Here is a 16,767-nt window from a genome sequence, read left to right as displayed (position 1 = left end):
GTACAATGATTTTCTTGAGTCAGGGAAGATAAAATTATTGTTGAGGATGATTTAAGACAATACTTTTGCCTGGTTATCTCTTTCTCAACTTACCTCTGCCCTTTTATACCTCCAGAGACTCTAAAAACATTCAAATGGAAAACATGACAACATCCCAGGCAAAATGTTAAAGGTTTCCACTGGTATTTAATCTGCATGAGCCTCCCTCTCACTCTATAAAATGAAATTAAATGTTAATGATTTCAATCTCTTATTCATCCAACATAGATTTTTCTCTCCCTACATTAAATGAATGACAAATACAAAATAATCTTTGTGTTCTTTCTTTTGCTATCACTTTTACATGAGGATGCCATAGGTGTTTACAGGTAGCGCTGGGTAAACAACAGCATACTCTGAGGACAGATCTGAGTTATTTTCTCTGTAACTATCACAAGGAAAGCTTTGCAAAGGATAGCAGGAGAATTTTATCTAAAGAGCTCATCTTTTTGGACTCTCTTTCAGGTATCCCCTGTGGTGTTCCTCTGTGAAGTGATTTTGTTCTAATTTGAGTCTATAAATGTGTTTCCTTTGACTCACTGCGGTTTTCTCTTTGATGATAAAATTAGTTTACATGAGAAGCCCATCTTTAGGGAAAGAGTAAGGGGAAGAAGAAGTCAGCCCTCTTTCTCCAGGGGGCATGCCCTGTGCTCTGTGAAATTTACTTTTCTAAGCATGAAAATTCTTAAGAGGTCCAGCCCTGCAAACCTCTCCTCAGCTCAGTGAGCTGAGGAAGCATCTGGTGACTGGGCTTTGAGTGATTCCTACCAATGAAATACTAGGCAGACACATATTAAAGAAATCTGTGCTTCTTACCATAAGACCCAGCTATACCACTCCTGGGTGTTTATCCTAAAGAATTAAAGCCATCATGCTATAGTGACACATGCATGCCCATGTTTATAGTAGCACAGTTCATAATAGCCAAACTACGGAACCCGTGTAGGTGCCCATCAATGGAGGAAGAATAAATAAAGAAAATATGGTATATATGCACAATGGAGTTTTATTTGGCCATAAAAATGGAACTATGGCATTTGCAGGAAAATGGATGGAACTTGAGACCTTTAGGTCAAGCAAAATAAGCCCAATTCAGAAGGTCAAGGGTCATGTGTTTTCTCTCATATGCAGAAGCTAGAGAGGAAAAAGGAAAAGAAAATGGGGGTATGGATCTCATGAAAATCAAAGGGAGATCAGTAGAACGGATGAAAGGGATTAGGGAAGGAAAAGAGGAAATACTGGGGAATGATATTGGCCAAATTATATTGTTATATAACTATAATGCACCAATGAAAAATGTGGGAAGGAAAAAGGGAAATCTGGGGTTCATTCAGACATTTTTTTTTAGCATAATGAGTCTCAATTTCCTTGCCTGGTAAGTTGTTCATCAAAGACAAGGCCAACCTTTTTTTGCTTCCTGCCTTCCTCTAAATACATGTGAGCAGAGGTGTTTAGTGGTAGGACATCTTAAAGGAACATTGCCAGGGAACAAGTAGAAGGAGGGAGAGTAGCCCTTACCCACCATCACTGCAGTTTTTATCTAATGCCAAGGATCTTCTCAATCTAACTTCATCTCAGGAACCAAGCCAGCCCCACCACTTCTCAGCATATGACCTTGAGCCAGTTTCTTACCTATTCAGTGCCTTGGTTTCCTCCTCTGTATTTAAGACAACAACAGCAAATGGGTCGAGTGCTCACTCTTCGTATCTGCTGCATAGGGCAGCTGGGGGTAGTAAATGAGTATTAGAACAGTGCTCAGTACTTTGAAAGCACTTCAAAGAGATAGCTCTTATCAGCCATTGACACAAATCCTCCAGTTAGGCCATTCATTCTCACTGACCCCTTCACACACTGATCTTCCCAGCTTTTATCTTGCTGTTCTTATCACCCACAACCCTCTTCTTTCTCCCCTTCAGAAGGGACATTCATACAGAGCACAGCTGTCCAACTGAGATGCAGTATAAGTCTATATGAAAATTTATATTTTCTTATTGGGCCATTGAAAAAGATAACAAAAAACAAATGAAATTAATCTTAATAAACTATTTTAACCCATTGTGTCATTTAATCGTGTGTCCATTATGAAAAGTTATCAATGGGATATTTCACATTCTTTTTTAATTTTTTCATTAAAATCTATTATACAAACCAGCACAGTGCACATGCCTATAATCCCAGAAGCTTGGGAGGCTGAGGCAGACGGATTGCAAGTTCAAGGTCAGCCTCAGCAACTTAGTGAGGCCCTAAGCAACTTAGTGAGACCCTGTCTCAAAATAAACAAAAAAGGCCTGGGGATGTAGCTCAGTGGTAAAACACCCCCTGGGTGCAATCCCCAGTACCTAAATAAATAAAATCTATTGTACATTTTGTACTTAGCATGCATCTCAATGCAGCCTAGCCACATTTCAAGTGCTGACTGGCCACGTGGGTTAGTGGTACCATGTGACCACATCCAAGGCCAGAGTAAGCAGGCAGCTGTGTGTTACCAGCTCTGTAAGTGGGCAAGTCCCTTAGATGATGGCTGGCACAGGCTGAGTGTTTACAGTGGGATGTCAGGCACCACACTGATGGTGTGTATTTCATTTCATGTCTACCACGGTCCTCTTAGGTAGGGACCTTCATCATTCCCCACTTTATAGGAGAAATGGAGTCTTAAAGAAGTCTCAGCTGGTTAAGTAACAGAGCTGGGGTTTGAACGTGGCTCTGTTTGACTCCAGAGCATATACTCTCACCCTCTACGTGTTGCCTACCAGACAGGAGCTGAAATGGAGATCTGCCTTCTCTGTGGGACACTCACAAGGACATGTGAACGTTCCACGAGGGGACACAGATGTATAAATTGTTCAGAGTAAGAATGTCCACGAACAGATTTGTCTTGGGTTTTCCCATAGCAATTTGTGCGGTCACCCTATAAACCTCATATTTGTTTATTTGTGAACAGATTGTGAATAAATGGAATCTGCACTCTCCTGACCTCAGGGGATGGGGCTGCCAAGGGAAGGCTTGTTTATGAAACATCTGGAAAGCAGAGTCCTTGAAAATGAACTCTCCTGTGTGGGGGTCTTTTCACTGCAGTCAAGACTGTCAAGCACAAGCGGCTGGTCTCTACACAGTGCTGATTCTTGGCCCTAAATATGATGTCCTTGCTTTTATTGGCAGGAACTTCCAGTTGATGACCCATGATTTAAAATCAGGACCCCTTTCAGATAAGATATGTTAACTCATGTTTATGAGTGTCACTTCCGGAGTTCAAATGCTGTTATTTTACACACCAGCCAGCTCCCCCTCCTTATGGGATTTCTAAACAATTTCTTTCTTCTTCTTCCTTTTAATTAAAAAAAGGCCAGATTTTGACAACAATTGGACCTTAATCGAAGAGCAGATCCAGATGGACTCCATGGTCATCAAGGGCCTTGATCCAGATACCAACTACCAGTTTGCCGTGAGGGCCGTGAATCCCCATGGCCCCAGCCCACGCAGCTGGCCCAGTGACACCATCCGAACCCTTGGTGAGTACCATGGCCCTCCAGGTACCATGTGTAGCTGCACTGCTGCTAGAGTTGTCTTCGAGGACTCGCTTGCTGGGGGCTTCTTAGTGTCCTGAAGAAGGACAGCCTGGGTTGGGCTGGCCTCAGGCTTCCTCCTAGAGTTTCCAGCCCTTTGGAGATTGAAGTCACAGGCTAATTCTATGACCAGGAGGTCAGTGGGAGATTTATTTTTGCATCATCCTTAGGGAGTTTGAGGTCAGTTTTCTTTTACAACTAAAGAATAAGACAAAATGGTGTGTAGTCTTTCTGCCCCCTTCTCATCTTTTGAGAACATGAGTTCATCTTAGAACCATGGGGGAAAATCTAAAGCCCTCAGATGCTTCAGGATTAGTGTTCACCTGCAAATCAAGGTTGACCTCTCTGAATGATGTTCAGGAGTATCGCTGAAGTTATTGGAGTGATAACATGTCACCCTGGCGCCTCATCGATGGTGTAGGTTCTTATGGTACCTCTCTGGGGACCTGGAGGAAGCTTGGGCCAGTGTTTATCAAGTCAACTGAGGATCTTCTTAAAAGTCAGATTCTGTCTGTTCTGGAGTTCTTGCAGGTGATGACAAGAACCATACTCCCACCTTGCCAAGCCCAGCCCATAGGCAGTGGGGAGTCTTCGGAACTAAAATTCTGGCTGGCACTTTTTTGTTTGAAGAGCCCTGTTATTACTCCAGGTCCTCTTTACCCAAGAAAGGAACTCTTGGAAAAGAAGTCTCCCTCTCTATACTGGTAGTTGGCCTTCCATTGTCCCACACAAAACCCTGATGAGTGGCTTGGAATAAGCTCCTTCCCTGTCCTTACAAAACACCAGCACAGATGACTTCCAAGGCCAGTACTACTGGTCCTTCTGAAAACAACCCCTACCTTATAAGCTTGAACGCTAGGTGGAATTGTGTGGGTATATGATGAGGTCACACTTCCAAAACACACACGCACATTTACACTCTGTATAACTACAATCAGTTGACAATTGTTCCCTTCTTCTTCAGGATTTAGAAACTAAAACTCCCTAGACATATGCCATGGGATCAATGAAGCACCTTCTTTCTAGAAGAAATGTTGACCGCTCTGCTTCAATGGCCTGCCTTCTTAGATTTTTGCTAGATGAGATCTATTCTATCATGTTTGATTGAATTTTGTGATGTATGGCCAAAAATCAGGGTCATAGGAATTAGGGACTGACTGTATTTTGAAAACCTTAGTTTGCCTTTTCCTATTACAATTTGAATTTGCACTCTGAACTGTGCCCAACTATGTTAGTCAGCTTTTTGTTGCTGTAAACAAACTATCTGACAAGGGCAACTTAGAAGAGGAAAGGTTTCTTTTAGCTCACAAGTTTCTGAGGTTCAGTCCATGGTCAGCCAACTCCATTGGTCTGGGTCCAAAGTGAGGCAGAACATCATGGTGGAAGGGCATAGTGAAGGAAGTTCCCCAGCTCATGGCAAGAAGCGGGGGGGGGGGGGTGTTTACAGGAGATGAACTCTTCCAGGACATGCCTTCAGTGACCTACCACCTCCAGCCATGCCCCACCTACCTACTGTCACCACTCAGTCCATTAAACTAGGATGGACTGATTAGGTAACACCTCTCAAAATCCAAATGTTTCTCCTCTAAATATTCTTGCATTAATACGGAAGCTTTGGGGAGATACCTCATATCCAAACCATAACATTCTGCCCCTGGCCTCCAAAAGTGCATGTCCATCTCACAATGTAAAATGCATAGACATCATCTCCAAGAGGACCGTAGTCTTTTTTAAAATTTATTCATTTATTTATTTGGTCTAATTTGTTGTACAGGACAACAGAATGTATTTTGATTCATAGTACACAAATGGAGCACAGTTTTTAATTTCTCTGGTTTTACACAAAGTAGAATCACACCATTTGTGTCTTCATACATGTACCTAGGGTAATGATGTCCATCTCATTTCACTGTCTTTCCTACCCCCTGCCCCCTCCTTCTCCTAGCTCCCCTTTGCCCTATCCTCAGTTCCTCCATTCCTCCCATACTCCTCCTGCACCCCAATTATGAATCAGCACCCAATCATCAGGAAAAACATTCTGCTTTTGGTTTTTTTTGGGGGGAATAGGCTTACTTCACTTAGCATGATATTCTCCAATTCCATTCATTTATCTGCAAATGCCATGATTTTATTCTCTTTTAATACTGAGTAATATTCCACCACAGTTTCTTTATCCATTCATCTATTGAAGGACATCTAGGTTGGTTCCACAGTTTAGCTATTGTGAATTGTGCTGCTATAAACATTGATGTGGCTATGTCACTGTAGTATGCTGTTTTTAAGTCCTTTGGGTATAAACTGAGGAGTGGGATAGCTGTGTCAAATGGTGGTTCCATTCCAAGTTTTCCAAGGAATCTGTATACTGCTTTCCAGATTAGTTGTACCAATTTGCAGTCCCACCAGCAATGTAAGAGTGTGCCTTTTCCCTCACATCCTTGCCAACACTTTTTGATGCTTTTATTCTTAATAACTACCATTCTGATTGGACTCAGATGAAATCTTAGAGTAGTTTACATTTATATTTCTCTAATTGCTAGAGATGTTGAACATTTTTTCATATATTTGTTGATCGATTGTATATCTTCTTCTGAGAAGTGTCTGTTCAGTCCCTTAGCCTATTTATTGATTGGGTAATTTTTTTTTTTTTGGTGTTAAGTTTTTTGAGTTCTTTATGTATCCTGGAGATTAGTGCTCTCTCTGATGCGTGTGTGGTAAAAATTTGTTCCCATTCTGTAGGCTCTCTCTTCACCTCACTGATTGTTTCTTTTGCCATAAAAAGCTTCTCAGTTTGAATCCATCCCATTGATTGATTATTGATTTTATTTCTTGTGCTTTAGGAGTCTTGTTAAGAAAGTCAGGGTCTAATCCAACATGATGAAGATTTGGGCCTACTCTTTCTTCTGTTAGGTGCAGGGTCTCTGATCTAATTCCTAGGTCCTTGATCCACTTTGAGTTGAGTTTTGTGCATGGTGAGAGATAGGGGCTTAATTTCATTTTACTGCATATGGATTTCCAGTTTTCCCAGCACCGTTTGTCAAAGAGGCTATCCTTTCCCCAGTATATGCTTTTGGCACCTTGGTCTAGAATGAGATAACTGTATTTATGTTTGTCTCTGTGTCCTCTATTCTGTACTGTTGTTCTATATGTCTGTTTTGGTGCCAATACCATGCCGTTTTTGTTACTATTGCTCTGTAGTATAGTATAAGGTCTGGTATTGTGATACCACCTGCTTCATTCTTCTAAGACTTGCTTTAGCTATTCTGGGTCTCTTATTTTTCCAGATAAATTTCATGATTGCTTTTTCTATTTCTATGAGGAATGTCTTTGGGATTTTGATTGGAATTGCATTAAATCTGTGTAGTGTTTCTGGTAGTACGGTCATTTTGACAGTATTTTATCCTGCCTATCCAAGAACAAGGGAGATCTTTCCATTTTCTAAAGTTTTTTTTAATTTCTTTATTTAGTATTCTGTAGTTTTCATTGTGGAGGTATTTCGCCTCTTTTGTTAGATTGATTCCCAAGTATTTTATTTTTATTTTTGAGGCTATTGTAAATGGGGTAGTTTTCTTAATTTCTCTTTCAGAGGATGTGTCACTGATGTACAGAAATGCATTTGATTTATGGGTGTTAATTTTATATCTTGCTACTTTGCTGAATTCATTTATTAGTTGTAGAAGTTGTCCCATAGTCTTAACAGTTCCAGTGTTGCCCAAAAGTCCAAGTCCAAAGTCTCATCTGAGACTCAAGGCAAAGTCTTGGCTGTGAGTATCAAAAGCAAATTACCAACATAATAATGGCACAGAGTAAACATCCCCATTCCGAAAGGAAGTATTAGGGATATAGAAGGAAAAGATGGAACCAAAGTGAAACCAAAACCAGCTATGCAAAGGAGCACTGTAGCTCCATGTCCAGCATGCCCTCAATGACCCACCTCCTCCATCCATGCCCCACCTGTCTAGTTATTACCCACTTAGTCCATTTAAACTAGGATGGACTAATTAGGTCACAGCTCTGATAATCCCATCATATCACCTCTGAACATTCCTGAATTAACATAGAAGATTTTGGAGGACATCTGGTTTACCCTCCCACCCTCCCCATCCTTGTCATAGACAATTGAGCTCTCTGCTCTGGCTTTGTGAACTGGTCACTCTCACCTCTTTCCATCTGTCCCTCAGTATTCCCGTATCCATGGAGTTACAAAAGAAGAAGAAAGATGAGCTATACCCGCTCGTGCTAGCCTTGACCTTGCCTGTGGGTGTGGATACTGGAATCAGGGAGGGACTGGTAATAGGGGCATTCATTCCTTGTTTTTTTTTTTTTTTTTTGCTTTTTAACTGAAATGCTGTTCTGACCTTGGAGTTTCTGTTCCCCATTGCTGGATCCCATTTTTGTGGATTGATTAAGTAGAATATGATATGTGAAAGTGATTTACAAATAAGTAATGTTTTATTATAATTGGTCTCTTATGTGAAGTAAAATTTTATAATTTCAAAGAAATTGTGTGCAGGGGAGATAGACAAATGAAGCAAATTTATTGAAAACTTTCAATTGTGAAACATTCTTAAATAAATATGATTTTGCTGCTTTAAAGTACATATGGATTCAAATCAGAATAACAGGAATATAATTTATTAAATGACCTGTTTAATGAATGCATAAGAATGTGCTGGAGTTGGTATTTCCTTTGTGTTTTTTTCTTCTGATTATTTCTACTATTTTAGAAAATCCTTTATTCTGACACGTATTCATATTTATTACTTTGATGTTGATTTTAGACTATTATTTTTGCATCCAAAACATACTTTCTCCATATATGGAATTACCTAATTATCCAATAGCCTTATCTGAATTATCATAAATTTGAAGCATGGGTACTGTTGCTGCACAGGCTACCATGAACCAAGCATTGTGCTTAGCACTTTACCCCAAATCCATTTAATCCTCACAAAAACCCTGTGCTAGAGGAATAGCATCCCCTTTTTACAGATTAAAGAAAATTGAGTCTCTGGGAAGTAAAGTGTTTTGTCAAGAGTGATCATTAGAAAGGCAGGATCTGAAATTGGGTTTGGCTGACTCTACAGCTATTTCCTTAAGTGTGATTCAAGCTAAGAAGGTTATTATTCTTCCGATGCAAAGTCTCATGGGAATGGTAAAGGTCCACAGTCACATGAAAGACAGGGGCTAAGGAGGCTGCCGCAGCATGGAACACAATATCTGAGAGTGCTTTACATTTTCTTTCCTTTGCAAGACATATTATGCATATAGTAGTGTGAGAAAAATGTGCATCAACCCATCTGCATAGGCCCAGCCCTGTTAGGTTACAGTCTGCAACTCTTCTCAATGGCTGTACCCAAGACATGCCAGTTAAATATTTTGACACCATCCTAAGTGCATTCCTGAGGCCAGTATTTCTACTCGTTGGGCTTTCCCACTCTCCTACTCCCTGTCCTCCTTGCCTACGTGAATGTTGGTTGGATTCTGATGCCTACTTTTCTTCCTGAACAGCAACTTCAGAATAGGAAGTTCAGGGAGACCCAAGAAGCTGTGTGGCCAATGGGGGCCCTTAGATCCTTACAAAAGAGGGTACGGTCAGGCCCGGAATGAACAGGCGAAACATAACGCTTTCTCCTGGCTACCTGTCTACGCATGTTGACTTCCCACTGAACCTGCAGGGCCAGACTCTGTTGGCAACCTAACTGCCCAACGGGGCAGTTGGAAGGCTTAGTTGTTCTGGTGCAGATGGTTCATGAAGGTCAAGGCCCAGTGTCTTCCTTAACTCAGCCACAGTGGGGAGAAGGGTGACGTTGGTGTCAACTGGAGTGTTGAAAGGTGTGTGTGAGGCCCATGTCTTACCTCAGCTCCACAAAATCACAAGTCAAACTGGAAGAAAACCCTCAAGTCTTCAGTGTCCCGTGCGCTAGTGAGAAATAGGATCTTTTGGAAACCCTGAGTCATAACACTACCCTGTAGTGACTTCCATCCTCTTTTTGGAGACTCTCCATACAATTCAGCACCTATTTTGTTTTGAGAAAATACAAAAAAAAAGACCAAAATCATCTTCTGTCATTCCATGCCCCCATCTGCTATATGTTTTCCTACAAAAAAAGAAACACCAGCAACATGATAAAAGCCTTGGATTTTAAATTAAGCCATCAGTGTGCAGAAGTGGGGGCTTTGAAGGACATCCATCCATCCCATCCGTTGTCATTCACAGAGATCCAAGCTTATCTCAGCCAGGAAGCCTAGGGGCAGGTAGCAGAGGACATTAAATAACAGAAATGCAGAAGTGAAAATGTCACATGACTTTTTTTTTTTTTTACCCTCACAGATAAGGGGGATTTGATTAAAAACAACTTCCATGTGTGATCAATTGTAGGACTCCATAAGCTTCCCTGGGAACGGAACTCGATCCTATCACCCCAGATGGTTTAATTTCTAGGGATCATGATGAACACAGAGGAAGAATCAATGCCATGCTCACTGCAGGGGGTTGGGTACCCTCAGTGCGTCCTCAGTAGAACAGTGGAGTTCCTTGTGTTCCCAGAAGAGGCCTTAAGAGCCTCGGGGCTTTGATACAGGCTATTTCCTTGTCTTGGAACTCTCTTCTCCAGATCTTTCCGACACCATGACCGCCCCCTCCTACATATGCCTTTTTCTGAAATAAGTTGCTACTCTCACAGCTCCATTACCGGCTTCATTCTTTACATAGCACTTTCACTGCCTGGAACTATTTCATGCATTTCATTATGCACAACTCCCCTCTAGGACAAGCTCCCTCCTGGAGCTGGAGTGACTGTCTAATACTGTGTTCCCAACACCCCATACCAAGTTGTGGAGTACAGGGGTGTGTGAATGAGACGGAACAGGAGGCTGAGTAGCTGCTGCGGCCTGGGATGTTCATGGAGAAGTCGGAGGTGAAGTAGATCTAGACACCCACACAGGCTGGAAGTGGGCTTTCCATTGGCAAGGTTCATAGGCAGAGGCAAACCCCCAGAACTGCCGTGTGATAGAAGGAGAAAGTAAGTAATGTAAAAGAGGGGAGGAGGAGAGAAAGGAGGAAGGGAGGAGGCCAACCTAGTGAGTCTAAATTCAAAGCAGTGATACTGGTCTTGGAAATCATGATGGATTCTCCCAGTGTTGAAGATTAAACACTAAAGAAACATCCAGGCAAGGGTAGGAACCAAGTGTTATTTAAGAAAGAGACAGAGATGGTCTTCTCTGAGGGATAGGCAGCCTTGAACTGGGTATCCTGGGGAGGGGGTTGTCTTGTCTCTAGATCCTAGATTTCCTGTTCCCCTCCCACCCTCTTGTTCTACCCTGCACATGTGCCTGAGGACAAGGAAGGAGCAGCCCAGGTGGTAATTGCCTGTGCTGGACAGTGAGGATCTCCAAAGATGTTAGCAATGGGTTGAGTGGGGAGGTGCTATCAGGGATATTGGCAACCCATTTCCTTTCCTTTGATAATTAGCCCTCATCTTTCTGATCATTTACTGACTGAAGTGAAATTTCTGCCACAGTGGATGGCGAGGTGTTCTGGGCACCCGCACACCCCACCTTACCTTCCTGCTTCTCAGGCGGTCTACCTTCTGTCTACCTTCCTGCTCACTCAGAGTTACCCTGGAAGCTGCCTTTGGTTTTCTGGGTATATCCTGTGTCACACAAGTGTCCATGGGTGGGTCTGGCTTCTGCCCAGTTCTACTCTGAGATTTGGGCCTTTGCTTTTAATTGCCTGTCTCTCCTGAGAACAGCTTCAGGATGCTGGGGTTCCCAGGTACAGGTTGTCACACGTGTAGCCCCAGAGTAGATTTCCTGTATCTCCAGGAGCAGGTGAGGGTTTCTGCTTGGTAAAGAGCCCCTAAATTGACTGCAGCAGTGAGTGAAGAGGAAGCAGGGGGGACAGAAGGTTGTAAGGACTGGAGGGAAGCAATCAGGAAGTGCTCCAAACCCCATGATTTATCACACTCTCCACCAAAACCTCCCAGACAGCCTGCTGCCTCTTTTAGTCAGTGCCTGGGAAAAGTTCTTGCTGGTGCTAGATCATGTCCCCTCCCCCGCCAAACATCTGCACCTTTAGAGCAGCATCTGGCAGGCAGGTCTGGTGGGAAGGACCTTGCTGTGGAACTTCTGTAGGAAAGTCACTTTCTCTGATCTTAGTTTTCTCATCTCTAAATATGAGTACCGTCATGCCTGGGGTAGGTCAGGATTTCTTTGAGGAAATGCATGTAGAACAGAGGTAATGACATCTGCTTGCTCTTCAAGATGCAGGAGAACTTAATGAGTGTTTCTCCCATGCATAATGACCAAGGATGGTGTCACTGTCATGGGCGGCCACTAGCAGGTCTGTGGCTTTTTCTCCATGCCCGGAGCTCTGTTCTTGGGACTTGAAGATGTTAGCACGCCAGAATTCAGAAACATGAGTTCAAGAGCAAAACTTCACTGACCGAAATAGAGGAATAGAAAAAGCCACATGAGTTAGACCAAAGGGAATCATTAGGATGGGTTTTGGTTCTGTGTGGGGACTTTCCCTCTTCCCCTGAGGATGCCATAATTGATTCTATGAAAAAGGTCTACAAATTTAGTACCCACACAGGAAAAATGTGAATACCCAAAAAACTCATGTTAGATCTCCAAGCTTACACACCCTCTTCAGAGGGGAGGAGGCAGAGAATGTAGACAATTTAGAGAAGAGTGAATCATTTTGGAACAGAAGAATGGTTCTTTGGAAGAATAGATGATAGCCTGTGACGATCCCTCTGGCCATGGTGTCAACCTGCAGCCACCTCTCCCAGAGGAATTTAATCTTCCCTTGCTGATGAGATTCCCAGGGAGGGGCTTCATGACAGTTCTTTTGGGAGGATCAGACTTTAGGAAGATAAGGAGAGCTGCTCTGGAAGCACCCTCAGTTGGAAGTAAATGGCACACACAGGGTTGGCGGTTTCCCCAACTCTTTCAGTGCGTTGTTTAGACACCAGATACCAGATGTCAATCAAAGCACAATATGCTCTTCTAACAATGAACTGATTCTCTTATCTATTACAAGGAACTCTCATATCTCACTGAGATTCAGGCAAAAAGAAAAGAAAAATCCAACAGAGTTGCAGTATTGTGCCTTTAGTTATTGTGTGTTGGTTGGATTTTAATCTCCCAAAAGTTAATCATCTATTTGGACAGGGGTCAGTAAATTTTTCTCTAAAGGGCAAGATAGTAAATATTTTAGAGTCTTTAGGCTAACTCTGCTGTTGTAGCACGAAAATAACTGCAGAATAAATAGACTAATGTACATGACTATATTCCAACAAAACTTTGTTTATGAACACAGAAGCTTGAATTTCATATAATGTTCATGTATCACCCCCCACAAATTATTTATTTTAATTTTTTTCCTCAACCACCTAAAAATCTGAAAACTCGCATTACTCCCTATACAAGAACAGGAAGTAGGCTGCATTTAGTCTTTGGGCTGACCTCTGTACCATACTGCGGGGATTTATCCCCCACCCTGATTTTCAGTGTCTCCAGGAGATTTGGGGAGTCCCCTCTTTAGTAGCAATTTTGTCCAGCTTGGAAGGAATCAATTTGTGCATAATAATGAACTTGTTCCCTTGACAGAAATCTCTGTGATTTAATTTTTGCATGAATATTCTTAAATAAAAACCTGGAGAGCCTGCAACCCAGCTGCATTGGAACAGGTCTGTGCTGCTCTCTACAGAGAAAGAAGATAAAGAAAAGCCTGGATGAGGTTACTCTGCTGGGCTTTACTCCAGGAGCTTGGGATAACCCTATAAATTGGTGAGCTGCAAGGATTTGTAAATCTTTAGAATAAGAGGGAAAAAGGGAACAGGAGGAGGAACAAATCATTTGTTTCGTTCATTGCCTAGACAAACCTGAATTTTAAGTGTGCATTTGTGCATAAACATAACTGCAAATGTGATTTTACATTCAGGGTGTCCTCTGCAGTAATCGCTCTATTGATTTGCTAATGCCTTGATGCGTGTAAATCTGAGTAACATTCATTTGCACAACTTTATCGGCTCTGAAGGAAATGATTCACTTTGCTCTTTAAATACCTGCTACCTATTAATTGCTCTTCGGAGGCCTTTGTACATGTTACATTACCATAAAATTACATTTAATCAGCACACCTATATTTAACTCCCTAGCTAGAGAAGAGGGACTACAGCAAATGATAAAAGATAATATGCCAAATAAAGAAATTCTCCATGCTCTGGTTTCAACCTTTAGCATCATGACTGACATTTTGTGGCCACACAATGTACACACATATATTATTTATTCCATTCAATGGATTTTTGACATTAATATATTAAGGTGCTCACACACACACACACACAAACCACACAAATGAACTCAATATTTTTCCTTGTTTTCTTCTGTTTACTATTTAGTTTGGTCTCTTTCCTGTATACTCATTTCATGGCCAATCTGTTCTGTTCTTTCCTTTGAAACACTTCTTGCTATTACACAGTTATTCAGTGCGATCATTATTTCTCAGCATCTAAATTTCTGAATCCCTCAGAGTCTCCAATGAGTGAGTAGGGCCACAAATGTGATTTAGCACAAAGAGATGTATGGGCTCGCCTTAACGCGTTGTGACATTTGTGTAGGAGGGGCACAGAGTGCTAGAGGGGCAGTGGAGCTCTTCTGATTATACAACCGACTATGAAATCTATGAGTACAAATATATAAGGCAAGTCGCAACTGCAAGACAAAAGGTGACTTTTCTAATGGCTTTAAGTGTCCTCAGGCTTCTAAGCAGGAAATAGAGGCACATGCCATTGGGTGATGTTTAAGGAAGGGATTGTTTGCAAAAGTTTGGGCAGGTGTAAAGAATCCTAGAGGGAGCAATGACCAGCATCTGGACTCCAGACAGAGCTGTGGCCCTAGGATGTACCATATGAGCTTGTCCCAGGACAACATCGTGGGTAGAATTTGGGGGAATCAATACCCTGTCCTCCCTCCTCGTCTCTCCTGCTGACACTTCAATAGGCAGAACACAACTGGAAGCCAGCCGGTCAGCTCCAGGGCCCAGGGCAGAGCCAAGAGGGGCGGAGGCTGGGCCTGGGAGAGCAGAGGGAAGGAACCCACTATGACAGGAATGGTATCAGCTTCTAGAATAAAAGGATGGAGGCTATTGTATGGATCTCAAAAATACAGATATTTTTGTCTTTCATTCTTATAAATTTAGAGCACATCTCTTCTATCTTTGTGTATTTAGCATGTTTCCTTGAATGTATGCAATCAGGAGGTATCACAATAAATCCTAATGAACTTGCAGGGCTAGAAAGGAGGGCTCGCCTTGGTTTTTAAAATTTAATTATTTATTTTATTTGTTCTTTTTAGATATACATGACAGTAGAGTGCATTTTGACATATTATATACATACACGAAGTATAACTTCCCATTTTTGTGGTTGTACATGATGTGGAGTGACACTGGTCATGTATTCGTATATGAGCATAGGAAAGTTATGTCTGATTCATTCCACTGTCTTTCCTATTCCCATCCCTCTTCCCTCCCCCATTCCCTTTTGTCTAATCTAATGAACTTCTATTTTCCTACCTTATTATGGGTTAGCATCCACATATCAGAGAGAACATTTGGCCTTTATTTTTTGAGGATTGGCTTATTTCACTTAGCAAGATAGTCTCCAATTCCATCTATTTACTGGCAAATACCATAATTTCATTCTTCTTTATGGCTGAGTAATATTCCATTACGGATATATACCACATTGCTTTATCCATTCATCTGATGAAGGGCACCTAGGTTGTTCCATAGCTTAGCTATTGTGAGTTGAGCTGCTATAAAAATTGATGTGCTGTGTCACTATAGTATACTGATTTTAAGTTCTTTGGGTGTATACCAAGGAGTGGGATAACTGGGTCAAATGGTGGTTCCATTCCAAGTTTTCTGAGGCATCTCCATACTGTTTCCCTAAAAGCTTCTTCACAGCAAAGAAAACAATCAAGAACATGAAGAGAGAGTCTGCAGAATGGGAGGAAACCTTTGCCACCTGCTCTTCTTGTTTTACGCAGGAGGAAACTGAGGCCCAGAAGGACTCAGCTGCCTTCTCATGGTCACTTGCTGGCAGGTCTTGGACCATAGCCCAGTTTGGTGGTTGCCTTTCCACACTTGATTCTCAAAGTTAGAGGAATTCCTTTCTTCTTAAAAATCAGGCTCCAGGGGGTTTCAGGGAAGAGGAAGAAGACCAGTGTGGCTGCAGAAGGGGGCTGTGTGGGAGGAGGGTGGAAGGAGGTGGGGGGCTGGTGGGTGCAGTGGGGGAGGCTGATTAGGCCTTGAGGCCATTGGAAGCGCTGGGCTTGGCAGTTGCTCTCAGGGAGTTGGGGAGGGTTGGGAGGACTTAACCTTACTTAGGTTTTAATAAAATCATTCTCACTAGAAGGCAGGGGCAAAGGCAGGGAAACTAAGGAAACCATTACAATAGCCCCAAGGCCAAAGGAGGCATTTTTGTTGTCTAAAATAGAAAAAGTTTATTATGCTCCACATGCTCATTACTAAAAAAAAAAAATCACATCACATAAAAAAATTAAGAATCAAAATAAAAATTATCTAGATATTACTATAATGGACATTTTAGTATATTATGTCTTCCAATTGCTTCTCTTTCTCTCTCTCTCTTTTTTTTTTTTTTTTTGGTCCAATGATAAGGTCATATGCTTAGTACATATGCTTAGTACATATATTGTATACAACTTTAAATATAAATATAGTCCTGTATCACTAATTTTAATAATGATAGAGTGAAGTTCTACTACACTTCTTTAATTTCTCCCCAATGGACATTTATATTACCTTCCAGGTGTAGCAAAGTTGGACCTCTTGATAGTGCCCTTGTTTATCTTTTAGTTTGTCCAAGTTCACATTTGCCCTTTGAAGTAGATTGGATCAACGCATTTCTTCTCCTGTATGTTTATAGTTGGATGGATTCACATAGGCAGCCATTCAGTAAATAGGAATGACACTTGGACCCCAGGTCTTTCATCTGCTGGTTCACTAATGTAACGTTAGCCCAAGCTGCATTGAAAAATCTCTTACAAACACATAATGTTTGCATGCACCTTTTATCAAAAGAAAAAAAAATAAGATCTTCTGTAAGAATCGACATTTACGTCCAACCCC

The 16,767-nt window shown here is 41.7% G+C and overlaps 1 protein-coding gene across 1 annotated transcript in view; it reads left to right on the top strand.

The window, feature by feature from the left end:
- The window catches only part of Egflam (EGF like, fibronectin type III and laminin G domains), a 174,171-nt gene that overhangs the window by 91,230 nt on the left and 66,174 nt on the right, over positions 1 to 16,767 (top strand). The window contains exon 7 of the mRNA XM_046422288.2: positions 3,382 to 3,548. Coding sequence (XP_046278244.1) covers positions 3,382 to 3,548 — 167 coding nt within the window. The remainder of the gene's footprint in view (positions 1 to 3,381; positions 3,549 to 16,767) is intronic.

Source organism: Marmota monax, unplaced genomic scaffold (assembly GCF_021218885.2).
Source record: "Marmota monax isolate L192 unplaced genomic scaffold, Marmota_monax_Labrador192_F-V1.1 WCK01_AAM20220418_F8-fsc00077, whole genome shotgun sequence".
Taxonomy (NCBI): Eukaryota; Metazoa; Chordata; class Mammalia; order Rodentia; family Sciuridae; genus Marmota; species Marmota monax.
The sequence above is the reverse complement of the archived record's forward strand: the minus strand, read 5'-3'. Positions and strand labels throughout refer to the sequence as shown.